The sequence below is a fragment of the Mus caroli genome, unplaced genomic scaffold (genome assembly GCF_978045245.1).
Source record: "Mus caroli unplaced genomic scaffold, Mus_caroli_1 scaffold_13, whole genome shotgun sequence".
Classification (NCBI taxonomy): Eukaryota; Metazoa; Chordata; class Mammalia; order Rodentia; family Muridae; genus Mus; species Mus caroli.
In genome coordinates this window covers 72672801-72691217 of record NW_028227268.1, presented here as the reverse complement: position 1 = coordinate 72691217, position 18417 = coordinate 72672801, and the positions used below count along the sequence as shown (strand labels likewise).

Below are 18417 nucleotides of genomic sequence, written 5' to 3'. Positions count from 1 at the left end.
GACGCATGCGCATTAAGGAAAACGAGAAACCGCTGAGACGCCAAGCGCAATAATTGCAAAAAGGCGCAGGCGCAGAAAGAAAAATAAAACAACCAAAAACACCTCCGTCAGTTTATGAAGAGGGCTGAGCCCAAACGCATGCGTGTAATAATAGGACGGCGGGAGAGAGCTCGGGGTTTCTTAATACGCATGCGTCCAATCTCTCTCTGTGACGCAAGTGGGGCGGGGCCGACAACAGGGTGCGCGTGCGCAGAGCTTGCTGGAAGGGCTTTATTTAGCCTGCGCAGGCGCCCGCTTATCATTTCTCCTCAGCCACGCCGAGGCTTTGTGTGGAGGTGAGTGGTTTTCCGTCTTCGTCTGCTGCCCGAGCTCTCCGCGGACACCTCTCTGGGTGACGATTGCTTGTCGCTGAGCTTAGGGTCTAACCTGAGGGGCCGTGGCAGGCGTAGGCTGCCCCTGGGAGCCGCGAGTGTCTCGCCGGCGTGGCAGCGCCGCCTAGGCCTGCAGGCCGCGCCGCTTTCTATTGTGTGAGATGTCTGAGGAGGCGGAGCGGAAGCGGCGGCCGCCATTTCCTCGTCTCAACCGTGGCTGTGGGCCAGGGTCTTACTAGCTTGGCGCCTCGGCCCTGGGCGCACTGGGCGGCTTTGGGCATCGGGTCGCTAGCCGAGGCCGGGTTGCTTGCTTGAGTCTCCGGGGCCCAGGAGTACTGACGGGCGGGACTCCAAGCGGCGCCCGGAGCCCGCTGTGCGCGGTGAAGTGGGAGGGCCATTTAAATGCCTGTTTTCTTAGACGCGTTCCTCACTCCCACCCCGACCCCGCAGCCCTGCAATCTGTGTGGACGCCAGGACCACCGAAGGGACGATGATGCTGGGAGCAGAAGGCGGAGAGGGCTTCGTGGTGAAGGTCCGGGGCTTGCCCTGGTCCTGCTCCGCGGATGAAGTACAGCGCTTTTTTTCTGGTGAGTTGAGGCGGGAGTTGTCAGTGGGGCCCGCGGCTGGGCCGGGCCGGGCTGGGGCGGGGCGGGCCTCCCGGGCGCCCCCTAGCGAGTCGCGGCCACCAGCGGTTTCCCCAGGAGGCTCGCGTTCTGTTGGCCGCTGTTACGCAATGGTAATTGCGAAATCCGCACCCCCCAACCCCCTTGGGGATGCTGGTGGCCCTGCTGAATTTGTTTTCTTTTAAAACTTTTTCGGTCTCTATGCATCAGTCTCTGCATTCTGGAGTAGTCTAAGAAAAATTTAAGTAGGGAAAGATGTGATTTCTTCTCAGTCTTGTAAGGTTTTGTAAAAAGGTACTTGTAGTGTTGACCTTACCATCTGAATTTAGCTGTGGTAACAGAAAACGATCTGTAAAACGAGACCCAAGTATACTGCAAGCAATTGCAGGGGGCGGTTGCTGTCCGGGTTTGAGTTGAACTGCAGCTTGGAGCTTTTAGTTGTTAGCATTGGTCCCCTTTCGGGTGAATATTGAACTGGAGTTTGGATTTGAATAAAATTGTTATGTGGCTGCTGATAGAGGGAAGCTGACATGGTACCCAAACAAGAAAATGCTGTGAAGTCACCAGATCCAGATGAGATTATTCTGAGATAGTGTGCAAAGAGATGGTAATGGATACTTAGAGGCAAGGTGGTAGCTTCATTTGAACTTTTTTTGTTTTTGTTTGTTTGTTTTAGAGACAGGGTTTCTCTGTATAGCTCTGGCTGTCCTGGAACTCACTTTGTAGACCAGGCTGGCCTCAAACTCAGAAATCTGCCTGCCTCTGCCTCCTGAGTGCTGGGATTAAAGGCGTGCGCCACCACGCCAGGCTCCATCTGAACTATTTTTGAGTATTGAGTTACCTTGTTGGACTAGGAATGTATCCTGTATATGAGATAATTTGATGGTGTTCTGCTTGGTCAGTCTTTTAGGCGTGGTTTTTTTTTGTGATGACAGGAATATGCATTTTATCTGTATCACCCAGAAGTGGTTTTAAATCCTGTATTAAGCGTTGTTTTCTTTTCAGACTGCAAAATTCAAAATGGGGCTCAAGGTATTCGTTTCATCTACACCAGAGAAGGCAGACCAAGTGGCGAGGCTTTTGTTGAACTTGAATCAGAAGATGAAGTCAAATTGGCCTTGAAAAAAGACAGAGAAACTATGGGACACAGATATGTTGAAGGTTTGATTTACATTGCCCTAGTAACAGTAAACATTTAAACACATAGAGGTCTTACCCCTTCTGAATTTTAGGTATTTGACCGCATGGAAATGGTCATCTAAGGGAGTTTATGGCAGCTCTTCTTAGTTATCTAAAAGCCCAGGAAATCTGAACTTTGTTCTCCAACTTAATTGACTAATTCTAAGCACCTCTTTCAGTATTCAAGTCAAACAACGTTGAAATGGATTGGGTGTTGAAGCATACTGGTCCAAATAGTCCTGACACAGCCAATGATGGCTTTGTACGGCTTAGAGGACTCCCTTTTGGATGTAGCAAGGAAGAAATTGTTCAGTTCTTCTCAGGTATGTAGTCCTGTTTGTTGCTGAGCAGTGAGGTATGGCAGCTTCTGGCGACATGAATTAGTATTAGTAGACCTTTAAAAAGTTGAATAGTCTAGGTACTTAAAGTAGGCTGTTGAATATATGTTGTTGAATTCACGTTTTCTTCCTGGAGACCTTCAAATAACTTAAGCCCATCTTAAAGGTGGAAATTAGAAGTATTTCCAAAGTGTTAACTTTGCCTATATTTAGTATTGTAGTTCAGAGTAGACCTTTGAGGATTCTACTCAGCCATCTTAACTTCCTCATATTGCTGTTTAGCAAAGTACTTCAAGTTAAAGGTAAGCTCTTTTAACATTAGATTAGTGTGAGTTTAGATTGTTACAGTTTATGGTGTTATAAGATAACTTATTTTCCGTCATGGGACCAGAAATATTTTAGCTAGTGTAATTCTCTGTATGAAAAATTGTTATGAAAGGAACTTGGCTTAGGTAGCCTATTAGAAGTCAAAAAAGTAAATTGTAGTAAGTGTAGGTTGAATGCTTGTAGTCTCAATATGAAAGCAGTATAGAAGTTTTTGAAGTTTTTCTGGGCCTAAAGTATTTGAATGTTTTTATGTTGAAGAGCTGATAGGATTTGCATGCTTAGCAGAATGTTAAATCTTGTATATTTTAAGTACTATTAATACTCTTGATGACATAGACAGAATTAATCAGAAATCTTAATAGTTTTTAGCATAGTATGTATTAGAACTTTGACTATAGAACTTTATATATGTATCAATTTGTAATATTTTATAGTTTGAAATCAAGTCTGTTTTGTTTTATCTAAATTGGTGAGAATTGAATGCTATCTGTCAACGTTAAATATGAACATAATTTCATATCTTCTAGGAAAGTGCTTTAAGGCCTTTTTGTAAGCTTGGGAATGTATCCACGGGAAGGATTTTTCATAGACGGAATTTCCAGAAGTGAATCATACTACTGTTAGAACATAAGAGTGCATGATTGCTTTGTAGATAGTTATTGTTGAAAGTTTAGTTTGTATGTTTGTCAATTATGATTTTTAAAATGTTTTCAATTTTTACATAAACTGTTTAAATGTGTAATTTTAAAATTGAAGTTCCAATAACTTAAAAAGAATTGAAATATATGAGGTTAAAAGGTTTCTTATTTTACTTAAACTGTTATTTTAATGCTTAAAAAATTTTAAAGTTCTTGTATAATTCTATTAAGTTGCATAGATTAAAATGTTTTTAATTGTTGAATTCTTAATGCACCCTCTGGAGTATAACATTTTTTTTTCTTTACTGTATATACTTTGCCTTGGGTGTGTTAAGAATTGAGTTATACTCTGTATAGTGGAACTTCTTATTATTGCAATGCATATTTTAAGAGTACTTGTTGAAAGCATACCATTCACCTAAAGTTAAAATTCTGGTTTATTTAAAGCTATAAGAAGAATCATTTCTGGGCTTGTGATGTTAATATTGCCCCCCTACTGGGGTTATTTGTCCTTGGGTTGAAGGGTTGGAAATCGTGCCAAATGGGATAACATTGCCGGTGGACTTCCAGGGGAGGAGTACGGGGGAGGCCTTCGTGCAGTTTGCTTCACAGGAAATAGCTGAAAAGGCTCTAAAGAAACACAAGGAAAGAATAGGGCACAGGTGGGGATGGATGGTTGGTTGGATATGTCACTTTTCTTATGGTAAACAATTAAATCCATATTCTCTCTGCTTAGAAAGAGGAAATTACCCATTTCCTATTCCCAGTTAATTGATAATCTGCTATAACTTCTAAATTTTCCCAGTTAATGTATTTCATTCAAATTAAACTTTAGGCTTTAAAATTATCCCTAGTTTATTGGGCTGTCTTTACAATTTTGTAGGACTCTTAGTTTATTAACCCCAGTCAATAGAGTTGAGAGACTATGGCTTTAAAAAATTACTACAAACCTGTCTTTAGCTGTAATAACACCCACATAGGAAATTAATATTACCATAAGAAAATGTGATACTTTCTGATCTTGTTTTTAAAGTTGAAATGCAACAAACTTTTTCTTGCTGTATAAATATTCTGCATATGTATTAATAAGCATAGCTTTCAAGAAATTGTCACAAAGGGTTTTATTCTCTTTGCTTGTGACTATTTTTCATTGAAGCATGCGCTTTTTTACCTATGCTGATTCCTACTAAAAGCATAGGCTGGGTACTGGCGAAAAGAAGTGTGTAGTGTGGGCTAGACTGTTGGTGGAGGCTGGCTTTTTAGCCCACTTGCTACACATACTGCCAAAGGAGTTGAAATATGAAAGTTGAGTGGAATTATTCCCTCCTAAACCATTTACTTAATACTCCTCTCTGCCTCTAAGGCTGGGCTCTGCCTCAGAGGAGTTTGTTTTCTTTTTTTCTATAAAGTTTAAATAGTCTTTTGAGTGAATTTTCTGGTCATTGCCTATACAAATGTAAGAAATCTGGCTTTAAATATTAGTCAGTTTCATGGCTATGACTAAATTGTTTTTCTTGTATAACAAAGTAATTGTATGACATGAACTAATGTTTTCTCTCCCCTCCCCATTCCCCTTCCTTTTGGACAATGCTTTAGGTATATTGAAATATTTAAGAGCAGTCGAGCTGAAGTTAGAACTCATTATGATCCACCACGAAAACTTATGGCCATGCAGCGGCCAGGTCCCTATGACAGACCTGGGGCTGGCAGAGGGTATAACAGCATTGGCAGAGGAGCTGGTTTTGAGAGGATGAGGCGTGGTGCTTATGGTGGAGGTGTGTATATGCTGAACCAGCTTCCTTTGTGTGTGTGTGTGTGTGTGTGTGTGTGTCTGACTAATTGTACTTTTTTTCTTTCAGGCTATGGAGGCTATGATGATTATAATGGCTATAATGATGGCTATGGATTTGGTTCAGATAGATTTGGAAGAGGTAAGGTAAGAATTGAATTTCTCAATTGAAGGATATTTACACATTTGTCCATCTAGACCTCAATTATTGTTTTTCAGGAATGTCTGACCACAGATATGGGGATGGTGGCTCTACTTTCCAGAGTACAACCGGACACTGTGTACACATGCGGGGATTACCATACAGAGCTACTGAGAATGACATTTATAATGTAAGTGTTCAACTAAATTTACTTGGGATAATTCAGTACAGTAGTAAAAATATGGGGTGATCATTATACATTTTGATTGTTAAAAAGTTGTCTAATTTTAAATAACTTGTATTTTAGTTTTTTTCACCACTCAACCCTGTGAGAGTACATATTGAGATTGGACCTGATGGCAGAGTAACTGGTGAAGCAGATGTTGAGTTTGCAACCCATGAAGATGCAGTTGCAGCTATGTCAAAAGATAAAGCAAATATGCGTAAGTGTGATTAAAGTATTTGTAAGCTGGGCGTGGTGTCGCACGCCTTTAATCCCAGCACTCGGGAGGCAGAGGCAGGCGGATTTCCCAGTTCGAGGCCAGCCTGGTCTACAAAGTGAGTGCCAGGACAGCCAGGGCTACACAGAGAAACCCTGTCTAAAAAAAGTATTTGTAACCTCAGGCAGTTGAGTGACAAGTATTTAGAATAGATTAGTAAGGGGATATATAGGAAAGATTTGATCTCTAGTGGTAGTGGGGTGGCTTGGTTGTACTGAAGGAAGCTTATGTTTTTTTTTTTTTTTTTAAACCTATTGGGATTTGTGATAAAGATATAATCTTGAAGTTTTGCCCTTAGTTGATATGATAGTTCAAAGATAAGTGTTTTAAAAGCTAGTTCTTAACTAACATGGGAATTTTCTTTTTGCCAAAAACATTTGTGATTCACAAATTACTTTTAAATTGCTTGTTTTTTGTTTACAAACTAACAGTTTCAAACTTTTTTTTCTCATTTCAGAACACAGATATGTAGAACTCTTCTTGAATTCTACAGCAGGAGCAAGCGGTGGTGCTTACGGTAGCCAAATGCTAGGAGGCATGGGTTTGTGTAAATATCACTTTAGTGTCTTTTTTTTAAGCTAACCTTGTATGCCTTTTCTCTCATTTCAGAACACAGATATGTAGAACTCTTCTTGAATTCTACAGCAGGAGCAAGCGGTGGTGCTTATGGTAGCCAAATGATGGGAGGCATGGGCTTGTGTAAATATCGTTAGTTTTTTTAAAAACCAAAACATTTATATCTGTATAAGTAGATAATAAGTTAAGTTTTAATATATATTTAATTAGCATAAGAGTTTGTTAGAATAATAATAACATAAGTTACAATAATAAGTTAGGAAACAAATTTAGGCAGAGATAGATTCTTAATTTGAAGAAATTTTGTAGTTAATGTATTAGTTACTAAAATCTTGAAGTAACATAAAGCTGCTTAGGTAGATTACTCAACGTAGATGTAAGTACTTCTGTTTGGGGGAGGGTTCTATTGAAAATTACATTATCTGTCTATAAAGTTTAAGTCTAAAATACTTAGTAAAAATATAGAGGATTAAAATTTAATTAGTTGGGCATAATTAATTAGGTATTAACTGATAGCCTGTATAATGACATATCTAAATATATATTGAGCTAAGGAGGAACCTTATTAAACTAAAGTTTCATAAGATGGTCACAAAATACTTCTATTTAGGAAATCATGTGTATTTAGTCCTTAACCCTTTGGTTTATAAAACATTTGACTAGCTCATATGATTAATATAAAGGTTAATCTGGTTATAGATAATTGGAGTCTTATAGATAGTAGGCAGAAGGAGACAGTAATGTAAGAACAAGACTGGAAAATTGTAGACATAGAATTACAAGCCCGGTACCACCAGGTACCACATTGGATAAGGAACAAAGCTCTAATGTTCTCTTAACTTAACAGCAAACCAGTCCAGTTACGGTGGCCCAGCCAGCCAGCAGCTGAGTGGTGGTTATGGAGGTGGCTACGGTGGCCAGAGCAGCATGAGCGGATATGGTGAGTGATTTTTCTCATATACTTGGAGTAGATTTCTTTAGTTGGGGGTGATAATAAAAGGCTCCTTTTAAGAGTGGGGTATTTTTAAATGTTTTTTATTATAATTCTTAATAACTTAATTTGCAGAAATAGTCATTGGGGAGGAAGAGCATATGTTCTAATCATTGCAATTTTGGAACAGAAAATATCTGTTAACTAAAACATTGATTTGCTTTTCTGTTGTAGCATTAAATTAATTTTTTGACAGGGTGATTCTTAAATATTTAGAATGGTGGTTGGGTTCAGGGATATTTTACTAGTTTGTTAAGCTAGGGATGGTGTTTTTTGTTGTTGTTTTTTTTTTTTTTTTTCAATTGGTCTAAAGAATGGTGATTTTGGTATTATAGTCTTACCCTACAAAATCCTTTTGCAGACCAAGTTTTACAGGAAAACTCCAGTGATTTTCAATCAAACATTGCATAGGTAAATATTTTCTCAAAAAATATAATTTAAATTCCCAATAGCAAAGACTGATAATGTTGTGATAACACTTTCTATAGCAGTCAGTGACTGACTTTAACTCCATGGAGGCTGCCATTTTGGGCACAGTTAGTTGCCTATAGTCCAACTTTTTTGTCCTTTAACTTTTGCTTACCATGAATAGACAAAGCAAAAGACTTCCCCTGTGCTCCCTATTCATACACATCATTCAATGGACACATAGTACATGTTTATGGTACAACTTTTAAAAATGCTTTGTGTACCTTTAGAAACAAAGTAATTTTGCAATTTTTGAAAAACACTAGTTTTCCTTTAAACTTAAATTTCCACGTTGATCCTGAAGAATCCACTTAATGGTAGCACAAGAGTCTGGCAAGTTGGTACTGCAGAGAAAAGGGTTTAATTGAGATTTGTTTGGAGTCGGGATTCCCTTTCCCAGACAGCATCTCACCACTTGGACAGCAGCCATTTGCACTCGTATACTTTTTAAATTTTTTCTTGGAATGCTATTTTATTTTACTGATTATTTAACATCATTCCTAACTTGTCAAATGGATCTCTTTACAGGTAGCCAAGGAGCAGTGAGCAGCAGCTACTACAGTAATGGAAGCCGAGCATCTATGGGCGTGAATGGAATGGGAGGGATGTCTAGCATGTCTAGTATGAGTGGTGGATGGGGAATGTAATTGATTTTGATCACTGACTCTTGGTCAAAAAGAAATTTTTTTAAAAACCCCTCAGTTTAACAGATTTTGCAATCCATCCACCCTTGTGGTTTTATGCCTGCTCTTAAGTGAACATTGGCATCGCTCAAAGAAGGTTCAATGTTGAACATAGCAGTCACCTAGGATGATAGAGCAAAGTTGAGTGAACTGTAACTGTTAAACTTAATTCCTAGCTTTTCTCTAGTTACTGTAGGATGTACGTAAGCAGTAAGTGTATTTAGGTTAAAGCAGTTGAATTATGTTAAATGTTGCTCTTATACATACATTGAACACTGTTGATGCATGTTGAAAAAACATGCTTTTTTTGTAAAACTATAGGAGCTGCGTCTACAATTAAAAAGTGAAACATTTGGCATGTTTGTTAATTCTAAATTCATTTGATAACCTGTAAGGCACGTGAGTTTAAAGCTTTTTTTTTTTTTTTTTTAAGTTAATGGAGAAGTTTTGAAAGGTAATACCATTATTTTTTAGGATTTTTGGTCTTAGTGTTTGTATGAAATTCTGAGGCCTTGATTTAAGTCTTTCATTGTATTGTGATTTCTTTTTAGGTGTATTGCGCTAAGTGAACCTTGTCAAATAAATCTTCCTTTTAAAAGCTGCACTCTTGTCTGTCTGTGCTTTAGTGTCCCGTGAACTTGATGTTTCTGCCAGGTCCACCTTTCTTGCTAGGACAGGCTGGCTAGGCTAGCTAAGGATGCTGTTCAGATGTCTTCAGACTTCAGTGGGGCCCTTGCAGAAGGGTTGTTTTGGTCTGGCTGCTCATCTGAATGGTCTATAACATACTCTACATGTGCATGAAGCTTACAAGTGCCAACATTCAACACTGGCTCCAGCATGGGTGAAACATGTGCCAGAGCAAAGGTGCAAGGCAGCTATATCTGTGATGTTTATAGTTTTCTTAACAGGCTGGGGTTTTTCTTGATGGCTCCCACATGTACCCTATGTCTTAAACCAGCTTCCTGAGTGCAAGTTAAATGTGTGTTGTGTATGCTGCCATCTATTGTTTCCCTTGTCCCCAGGACCTTAACACCTAGCCATGGGTTCTACATCCTTAGCCCTCCCACTTTTGGAATTTGCAAGTTTTGTGCTGAAAGCCACATCCACTTGGAAATATGCAATTACTCTCCAACCACCTGAGTTGGAACACGAGGAGAAAAGTTGTGTGGGTGGTGCAGGAGGGGCATATTTCCAGGCCAGCCTCTTCCGAGTTCAAGCATAGCCAGAGAAACCCTGTCATTCCCCATTCCTCTGTCCCCGCAGTCTGTGTAGCTCTAGCTTGTAGAGGCAGAACCAATTCCTGCAGATGTCCTCTGACCTCCATTTGCTAGATGGTATACCCACATTCACAAAATCTTAAATTCAGTGCTGGGCTTAGTGCCACATGCCTTTAATCCAAGCACTAGTAAGGCAGAGCAGAGGCAGGCAAGCTCTGACTAAAGAAATGCTGTGGTCTCTGCACATAATGTAATAAGCTTGTCTGTTTAGCTACAATCTGCATTTCAGCTTGAGCAGCATGACTGCAGAGCACCTGTGCCTTTGCTCAGGCTGGAAGTTATGAACGAGCTAAATCAAGACACTGAAGCTTTTGGAAGAGTTGATTGAAAGAGCTCTTGGAAGTATAAAATTCTTCCTTGACCAGGCAGCTAAATACTGGTGACTTGGATCCATTGTGAAAAAGTAATATGTTAACTTGGTGTGGAGTTGAAGCTGAGGAAAGGATAAGAGAGAAGAAATTGGAATGGCATGTATGTGCTAGGTGTTGGTGGGACTTGATGTTTTTACTGAAGGATCTGTAGCATGGAAATGGGTGGTGTTACCCTGCTTCCTTTTTTTTGTGCACAGATGAAAATGTGACACAAGTTAATGACTAAAGTTCCCAGCAAGCTGGAGGTTATTTGCAGTATGTGAACTTTGTGGGAAAATTGGGTCTTATTTGAGGTTAGAAAATGGGCTCAGGTAGAAAAGGAGTGGACTCCTTTTGCGATTTTTTACTGTGTTTTCTCACTGGGTTTAACTAAGCATGGGAGCTATTCAGATGTGATTTTAAAGCCTGATGTAGTCTTTGCTATATATAGGACTTGGGGTAAAAGGGGGTTGGGGAAGAGGCAGGGGCCTAATTATATCCTGTTTCTCATCTGCAAAACATGGAAAATCTTTCAGAAAGTAAAGCACCAGTACCGGTACTGGCTGAAATGGGAGGCAGGAGATACAGGCTTGGATTGGTTGGGCCAAGTCTGGACAATAAACAGGTCAGGGAATTGGTAAACAGTGAAGGTGTTATTTGTGAACAAGGGATTAGGTATAGAAGGGCCGCAAAGTACAAGGTCTGGAAGACAGATGGACGGACTGCCATGTGTGGCTAGATGTTACAGTATTTATTCTAACCTTCAGAGTCAGGCCAGCAAGATGGCTCATTGAGTAAAGGTGGTTTACTGCAAAACCTAATGACCTGAGTTTGATCCCCACATGGTGGGGAGAACATCTAGTAACCACATCTGACATGCACCCTGGCACCTTTTTCCCAAATAGGCCTGAGAACATTGGCCTTGTGAGGGATATGTGAACTTGCACTGGGTGGGACCATAGGAAGATGGACAGTCTACATGGCCACAGATGTGTGTGCTAGCACTGCAAGTCTCCTGAAGCTACATGGTCCTGATGAATAACTCAACTTTGCCATGGTGTAGAAGTACTTATACAGCTAGTTTTCAGTAAATTATTGAGATAACCCAACATCTATAAAATAGGCTTTGTATGTTTGACATGGTGGCACGTGTTTGTAATTCCAGTACTTGGGAGGCAGAGGCAAGAGGATAAGTTCAAGCCAATTCTTGGCTAAATTTGAATTTTGAAACAGACCAGGCTATTTGAGACTTTGTCTTAAAACGAAAAGATGTTAATGGTTTGCTTTTTTTATTATTTATTTTATTATTTTTTGTTTGTTTGTTTTTTTGAGACAGGGTTTCTCTGTGTAGCCCTGCCTGTCCTGGAACTCTGTAGACCAGGCTGGCTTTGAACTCAGAAATTGCCTGTCTCTGCCTCCCAAGTGCTAGGATTAAAGGCATGCACCACCACTGCCCTGCCCGAGGTCTGCTTTTTTTGCAGGCTCAGGGTTTTGAGTACTTTCAAGGCAGGCTAAGAGAGACTGTACTGTGGTCATTATTGGCTCATTTCTACTTGACTGCAACGTGGATGTAACCCCACTTTGAGTCAGGCATCTGTGTAAATAACTCACTTGGATTTTGGTGACAGGCTTTGGTTCACCTGGGTAGAGCAACCTGAGTCCAAGCAACACTGAGCTGAAGAGCTCAGACCCAGCAGGCCCTCCTCCCCAGGCCTTGCTGAGCCCTCCACAAGCAAGCTGGAGGCCAGCACTTTGTCTGTACAAGAGTGAAAAATAAAGGATTTTATTGCAGGGCTGACGGTAGGTGTTGGCAGGGGTATGATGGCAAATGCTGGATGCCGAAGCAGACAAGGCACACCGACAGACCCACAAGGTTCAAAGCACAGCAGAAATCAAGGTTTCTGTGGGACGTGGGTAGGAAAGAGAAAGGATTCTGTACTAGTGCAACTGCTGCACAACAGGTTAATCCTTTGAAAAGTGAAAGTGACAGTAGCAAAATTATGAAGTTGCACCTGTACCAAAGCCAGGATTTAACCGAGGACACAGAAGTGTCTGTCTAGAGGATCTGGCTCCATAGAAACCATGGAAAAGTGCTCAGCTGCCACTTGGCATTCTCTTCCGAGGCTGACAGCCTGGTGAAGGTTTCATTCTTTCCTTTGATTCTCTTGGGTCCCTACAGGTTTCTGGAGATCCCAAGTTTGGCACTGTACCTGAGGCTTTCCTCCACTCTGGGGATGGAGGTCAACAGGTTAAGGTCCCTGCTGGTGGGTGGGACTGATGGCTTCAGGAGGCAGTGGAGGAGCAGCGCTGCAGTAGCAGGGTATGACAGCTGTCACACACGCGCACTGGCTTAGGGTAGGAGGGCAGGGCCAGCTCGTTGCTAGAGCAGGTGTTGCAGAAAATGTGGCCACAGTTTCGGCAGTGGTGCTAGAAGACAGGACAATGGCAGTTAAGACTACTGGGAGGTGGGACTCCACACCTACCATGCTTTGAAAATCGTGGCTTCTATAAATGGCTATGTCATAGACTCATGTCATAGACAACCTCTTCTGATTAGGTGGTTAGCCTAAGTCAGTCAAACAATTGGTCCTGCTGCATACAGAGGGCTGCCAGTGGTGTATACAGCAGTTCTACACAGAAAGCTCACTGCCCCACCCATGCCAGTCATTAGAGACCCCCGGGCAAGGGCCTCTAGCAGACTCACGGGCAGAGCTATAGTGAAAAGCCAGGCTTTTCCAGGGAACCCAGGAGCGACTCCTACATACCTTCCTCCGGGAAATGGAGAAGTCCTTCTCACACTGCTTACAATGTGTTGCCTCGTCATCTTTCAACCATGTGTGGCCCTGAGGAAGAAAGAACACCTAAGAACTCCACCTCATGTCTATGTCTGTCCCTAGTTGGTTGTATCTACTTTTTCATGACTGCCAAATTTCCTTTCCAGGCCTGGCTGCTTTCCAAGACAATAAAGTCCACTCTCATACATGCTGCAGGTGGGATTCACAGATCCATAACGTGTCTGCTCTCAGCAGCCTGGCCTCCACCAAGGCACGATTCACCCAAGACACTTCCCTGTCCTGTTTGTTTTGAGACAATTTCTCTGTGCAACCCTGGCTGTCCTGAAATTCACTCTACAGACCGGGCTGGCTTTGAACTCAGAGAACCGACTGTCTCTGGCTCCCAAGTGCTGGGATTAAAAGTGTGGGCCACCATTACCTGGCTCCCCTGTTTTCTTAAGTTACCTGTAGCTGAGGTCACCACAGTCAAACTCTGATGCCTTCAACCCCGTGTCTGGCCCAAGGCATGATCCCATGACTAGCTACATTGGCAGGAGGGAAGGCTAACCAGATCTGAGCTAAGCTCAAACAAGTGACATGGACCTGTGCATAAAGGTGACATGCAGGGGAGGGATGCTTTTAGTCCAGGGAAGCTCTGCACACCCAGCCCTAGCTCCTCAATGGCCTTGGGAAACAGCTTAGCTACTTTACAGAAATAAAAATGGAGTCTCTGGAAGAGGATGTCTTGCAAGTTTTTAACCGGGAAAAACTGATCTGAAATGTATTCTCCCTTAAGAATTCTGTAGGTTAGCCGGGCGTGGTGGCGCACGCATTTAATCCCAGCACTCGGGAGGCAGAGACAGGCGGATTTCTGAGTTCGAGGCCAGCCTGCTCTACAAAGTGAGTTCCAGGACAGCCAAGGCTACACAGAGAAACCCTGTCTCGAAAAACCAAAAAAAAAAAAAAAAAAAAGAATTCTGTAGGTTATCAGAAGGGTAAAGGGCCCTTTGACACACCCTTTACTAGGGAAGCAGGCTGCTGGGGCTACCTAAGGTACTCACCCTCACTGTAGAAAGCCCTTCTGGAGCTGTCTGCTGCCACTGTCATGCAAACACTGCATAACAAGACAGGCAGCTTCCAACAATTATAATCAAGGCAATGCATTAAAGGCAGGAGCAGCCCAAGATCCACACTCCTGCTGGGCTAGAGGTGGCTGCACCTCCCACCTTTGAAGGAGCCCCAGTCTGACTTTCAGCCTCTGCTCTACTGTGGCAACTGGGTGAGTCAGGCCCCTCTGTCTGCACCTTGTGGATATGCAGAGCAGAGACCCAGCTGTCTGCTAACTTAAGCACACAGAAGGTCAGAGACAGCCAACGGGCATAGCACCTACCAAGGGCTTGGGTTTAGGTCTTAGAAGAACAGTCACCAGCAGATGAGTCTCCAGCTCATGCCTGTCCACTGCAGTACTACATCTCATGCCTGGGCACTGTGCTGTCACCACTGTGTGTGTGTTGGGGGAGGGCACTTTGAGCAGTCTTTATTTTTAATGAGACAGTCTCACTATGGAACCCTAGTTAGCCTTGAGCTTGCTATGTAGAGTAGGCTAGCCTTCAACTCAGTGCTTTGTAGCCTCTGCCTCCGGTGTTGAGTTTACAGCACTGCACCACACTCAGCTGTGACTTTGCTGGTATATGTGATTTTATCTAATACCTTCAGTGCCTTATTTACTTCCTTTATGTCTTCCATCTTCAGTTTGGACCTGCAAAAATAAAGACAATTTTTTCAGCAGTGAAAGATTAAGACACAGCTTATGTACTGCCTATGGCTGGGGGTGAGGGTAGGGGTCGGGGTACAGATGGACCCTGGAGTGGAAGGATGAAACAGGGGTGCTTTAAAAATACTTCCCATTTTTGTGTGACCTGCAGTTGTATTTCATCCCCCCTGGCTCATGTGTCTGCAAAGCCTGGGGCTATGTAGCCTATAAGGAAATTGTCAAGCCCACAGGGTCAAAAGAACTGAAGTAGCTGCCCATTAAAGAATGGTGAACGAGCTCTGGAAGCCTGGGATTCTGGCTTCTCTGCCTAACTGTCTCCACATTTAATGTACTTATGGAAGGCCAGGAAGTACAGGCCTAACTGGCACTCTCAGTAGAGACTTCAATCTCCCGGCTTCTTGGGAGGTGCCCAGCCCATTGGGCTCCAGAAGGAGCAGGCCTTGGGCCTTCTTAAAAAGCTGATTAGTGGGGGGGCTGGTGAAATGGCTCAGTGGGTAAGAGCACCCGACTGCTCTTCCGAAGGTCCAGAGTTCAAATCCCAGCAACCACATGGTGGCTCACAACCATCCGTAATGAGACCTGACGCCCTCTTCTGGTGTGTCTGAAGACAGCTACAGTGTACTTACATATAATAATAAATAAAAATAAATATTTTAAAAAAAAAAGCTGATTAGGTTTAAACACCTTAGATTGCTAGGTATCCAAGGGGTAGATTTCTGAGAGATAGGCTGAATTTCCCCAGAGCTTAAAAATAGCATCAAAACATTCGGAAGACCACACCATAGCCTTCATTACGGATCAGCAGGTATCTCCTTTCCTGTCAAGCTGCAGAAAAAGGCCAGCAGACTGACTGGCTCAGAGGCTGTCCTGGCATAGGCTTGCAGGAAGGGGAGCTATGGCGAAGTGGCTACTTGGGCAGTCCTGTCTGGGTTGCATGTACACCTAACTCAGGCACAGCCACACAGCATGGCTTTGAGGGACACAGTGACTGAGCATCTCCAGGTAGGATTCCAAAGCTAGGTCAGGTGGTAGCACTGAGACAGCCCCAAAGTCAGAAACCCACGTCTCTGAGGTGTGACTCTACTTTGTACCCATCTGTTGTGGGGACCAGCAGAAGGAAACGCCAGGTATAAACCTTTTCAGCCAGTTCCACGTCTGGTGAGTGCTCCTGGGCTGCCCAAGGAGTTCACCTGAGCTTGGCACGGGACAGCCATGGGTTTTGTGTTTGTTCAGGGAGAGGAGGACAGAGTGGGGAAAAGGGGAGAACATGGCAAGTACCAGGTCAAGAGAAGGCAGCGTGGAACATGTAGAAAAGGTTAGGGCTCAGGGTGGGCTGTGGCCCACCAGTAGTCCTGTGCATCTCTAGGAAGATGTTGAGAGAGAATAGTGAGTGAGCCTCTGAGAGAGGACAAAGGCAGAATGTTCCCTTTACTGATAGGAGACCTTCCATCCAGCATAGGGGGGCAGGATCTAATCCTGGTATGAGGCTTTGGAAGGAGGACTAGAAGTTCAAGGCTAGCCTAGGCTACATAGTAAGACTGTACCAAACACCAAGGGTTGGGACGAAGCAGAAGTGACAGAACTCATGCCCTGGGGTCAACCTCTAGCATCTCATGTGTATAAGCCTTGGGGCTGGAGAGGGAGAGACTCAGTAGTTAAGAGCACTCACTGCTTTTCTTGGGGACCTGAGTTCAGTCCCCAGCAACCATGTCAGGTGGCTCACAATTGCCTGTAACTCCAGCTTCAGGAACCTCAATACCCTTGGCCTCTGAGGGCACCAGCACTTATGTGCATATACTATTTCCATACTTAATAAAAATAAATTCTTTAAAAAACAGAACAGGGGGCTGGAGGGATGGTTCAGTGGTTAAGAGCACTGACTGTTCTTCCAAAGGTCCTAAGTTCAATTCCCAGCAACCACATGGTGGCTCACAACCATCCGAGATGAGATCGGACTCCCTCTTCTAGTGTGTCTGAAGTCAGCTACAGTGTACTTACAAATAATAAATAAATCTTTAGGCCGGAGCAAGAGGGGCCAGAGGGAGCAGAGGTCCTGAGTTCAATTCCCAGCAACCACATGATGGCTCACAACCATCTGCACAGCCACAGTGTACTCATACACATAAAATAAGTAAATTTAATAGGAGACCTTCCAACTTTGCAGACAAAACCGGTTGTGCACATTCTCATACTTCTTGAACTTTTCTAGCTTTCTCTCGTTTGTTTTCCATCTCTAAACCTCTTCTGGTCACACATATCCTGGCTGTACTGTCACAATTCCCCAAGGCTCTGGTCTTGAGGGGTGCAAGAGGAACTTTTCTTCTCTTAGACCAGACAGGTCTGCCAGGGTCTGGTCAAAGGACAAGGAACCACATAGCTGCCTCCTGAGACCCGGCCGGCTCCTCCTGCACTAGGCGGAAGGTGCACAGATCCAGCCTTGCATGTGGGTGGCTCTTACTGGCTAAGGTGTAGTCCCATTTCCTGGAGGGCTTGCTCCTGCTCCTCACAGACCTTCCGTAACTCTGCCTTCTCATCTTGGAGCTCCCGCAGCTCCTGCAACAGACAAGCCACATGTCACACACACTGCATTTTCCTCTGTAAAGGTCTGGTAAGCACTGTGGCCAGGAGAGCAGAATGTCTTGCAAAAGCAAAAAACTGTTTTGTAGCATTACTATCAGCTCTTGTGGGTGGATGACTTCACACCAGCTATGGGCAGGGGAGACAGTGAGTTTGAGACCAGCCTGGGCTCAAACAACTATAAGTGGCTTTTAACTAGATACAAGAGCACAGGCCAATTAAGAACAGTTACCAGGCCGGGTGTGGTGGCGCACATATTTAATCCCAGCACTCAGAAGGCAGAGGCAGGCGGATTTTTGAGTTCGAGGCCAGCCTGGTCTACAGAGTGAGTTCCAGGACAGCCAGGACTACACAGAGAAACCCTGTCTCGAAAAACAAAAAAACAAAAACAAAAGAAGTTACCAGAATTGAGCATGGTGGCATACACTTTTTACAAATTATTATTTTTAAAAATGTATTTATTCATGGATTTTTAAATGTAGTACTCTATCTGCATGCACACCTACTTGCCAGAGGAAGGCATCAAAGTCCTTTATATGTGGTTATGAGGCACCCTGTGGTTGCTGGGATTAAACTCAGGACCTCTGGAGGAATAGCCAATGTTTTTAACTGCTAAGCCATTTTACCAGCTCATGGTGGTATACACTTTTAATCCAGCATTCAGGAGGCAGAGGCGAGTTTTAGGACAGCCAAGGCTATACATAGCAACCTTATCTCTAAAAACAAACAAACAAACAAACAAACAATAAACAAAAAAGGAGCAGTTACTCTGCTCATGCTGGCTTCTGGTGGCACACACTTCACACCTTTAATCCCAGCACGTAGGACAGAGAAGCAGGCGGATCTCTATGCGACCCAGCCCGCCTGGTCTACAGAGTGAGACCCTGTCTACATAGTTGCTGTCTTAAAACCCAAAACAATCATCCCAATGGACAAGCAAAGCTTTGCATGTCTTGAGCGCCTACTGAAGGCATGGTTTTAAAAGCAGTTATCTGGGCTGGATGTGGTAGGAGACAGTACTAAGTGTTCAATGTGTTCCT

The 18417-nt window shown here is 43.2% G+C and overlaps 2 protein-coding genes across 7 annotated transcripts in view; one reads left to right on the top strand and one right to left on the bottom strand.

The window, feature by feature from the left end:
• The first annotated feature begins 227 nt into the window (after nucleotides 1-227).
• On the top strand, nucleotides 228-9229 carry Hnrnph1 (heterogeneous nuclear ribonucleoprotein H1). 5 transcript variants are annotated; one of them, XM_085830052.1, is made up of 14 exons: nucleotides 228-335; nucleotides 822-958; nucleotides 2000-2155; nucleotides 2353-2496; nucleotides 4000-4138; nucleotides 5073-5251; nucleotides 5336-5407; nucleotides 5485-5597; nucleotides 5715-5850; nucleotides 6365-6424; nucleotides 6517-6606; nucleotides 7331-7423; nucleotides 7836-7885; nucleotides 8471-9229. In XM_085830052.1, the coding sequence occupies exons 2-13, from the start codon at nucleotides 862-864 to the stop codon at nucleotides 7883-7885; spliced, it is 1329 nt and encodes a 442-aa protein (XP_085686178.1). In that variant the 5' UTR covers nucleotides 228-335; nucleotides 822-861; the 3' UTR covers nucleotides 8471-9229. The 5 variants fall into 5 exon arrangements, with proteins under 5 accessions (XP_085686178.1, XP_085686177.1, XP_085686181.1 ...); XM_085830051.1 differs by having other exon boundaries at nucleotides 5464-5597; XM_085830055.1 differs by lacking the exon at nucleotides 7836-7885.
• Nucleotides 9230-12011: 2782 nt separating this feature from the next.
• Nucleotides 12012-18417, bottom strand: part of Rufy1 (RUN and FYVE domain containing 1) — a 42045-nt gene continuing 35639 nt past the window's right edge. For both annotated transcript variants that reach the window (XM_021175693.3, XM_021175692.3), the window contains exons 15-18: nucleotides 17259-17353; nucleotides 14737-14785; nucleotides 13018-13095; nucleotides 12012-12679 (exon numbers count right to left, since the gene is read on the bottom strand). In XM_021175693.3, coding sequence (XP_021031352.1) covers nucleotides 12536-12679; nucleotides 13018-13095; nucleotides 14737-14785; nucleotides 17259-17353 — 366 coding nt within the window. In that variant the 3' untranslated portion in view covers nucleotides 12012-12535. The remainder of the gene's footprint in view (nucleotides 12680-13017; nucleotides 13096-14736; nucleotides 14786-17258; nucleotides 17354-18417) is intronic.

What these genes read in the sequence shown, in the direction of transcription:
- Hnrnph1 (XM_085830055.1), top strand. Translation starts at nt 862, where the DNA reads ATGATGCTGGGAGCAGAAGGCGGAGAGGGCTTCGTGGTGAAGGTCCGG. An exon ending in GGGACACAGATATGTTGAAG is followed by an intron (nt 2,156 to 2,352) that starts GTTTGATTTACA and finishes CACCTCTTTCAG; the next exon opens with TATTCAAGTCAAACAACGTT. An exon ending in GAGCAGCATGAGCGGATATG is followed by an intron (nt 7,424 to 8,470) that starts GTGAGTGATTTT and finishes ATCTCTTTACAG; the next exon opens with GTAGCCAAGGAGCAGTGAGC.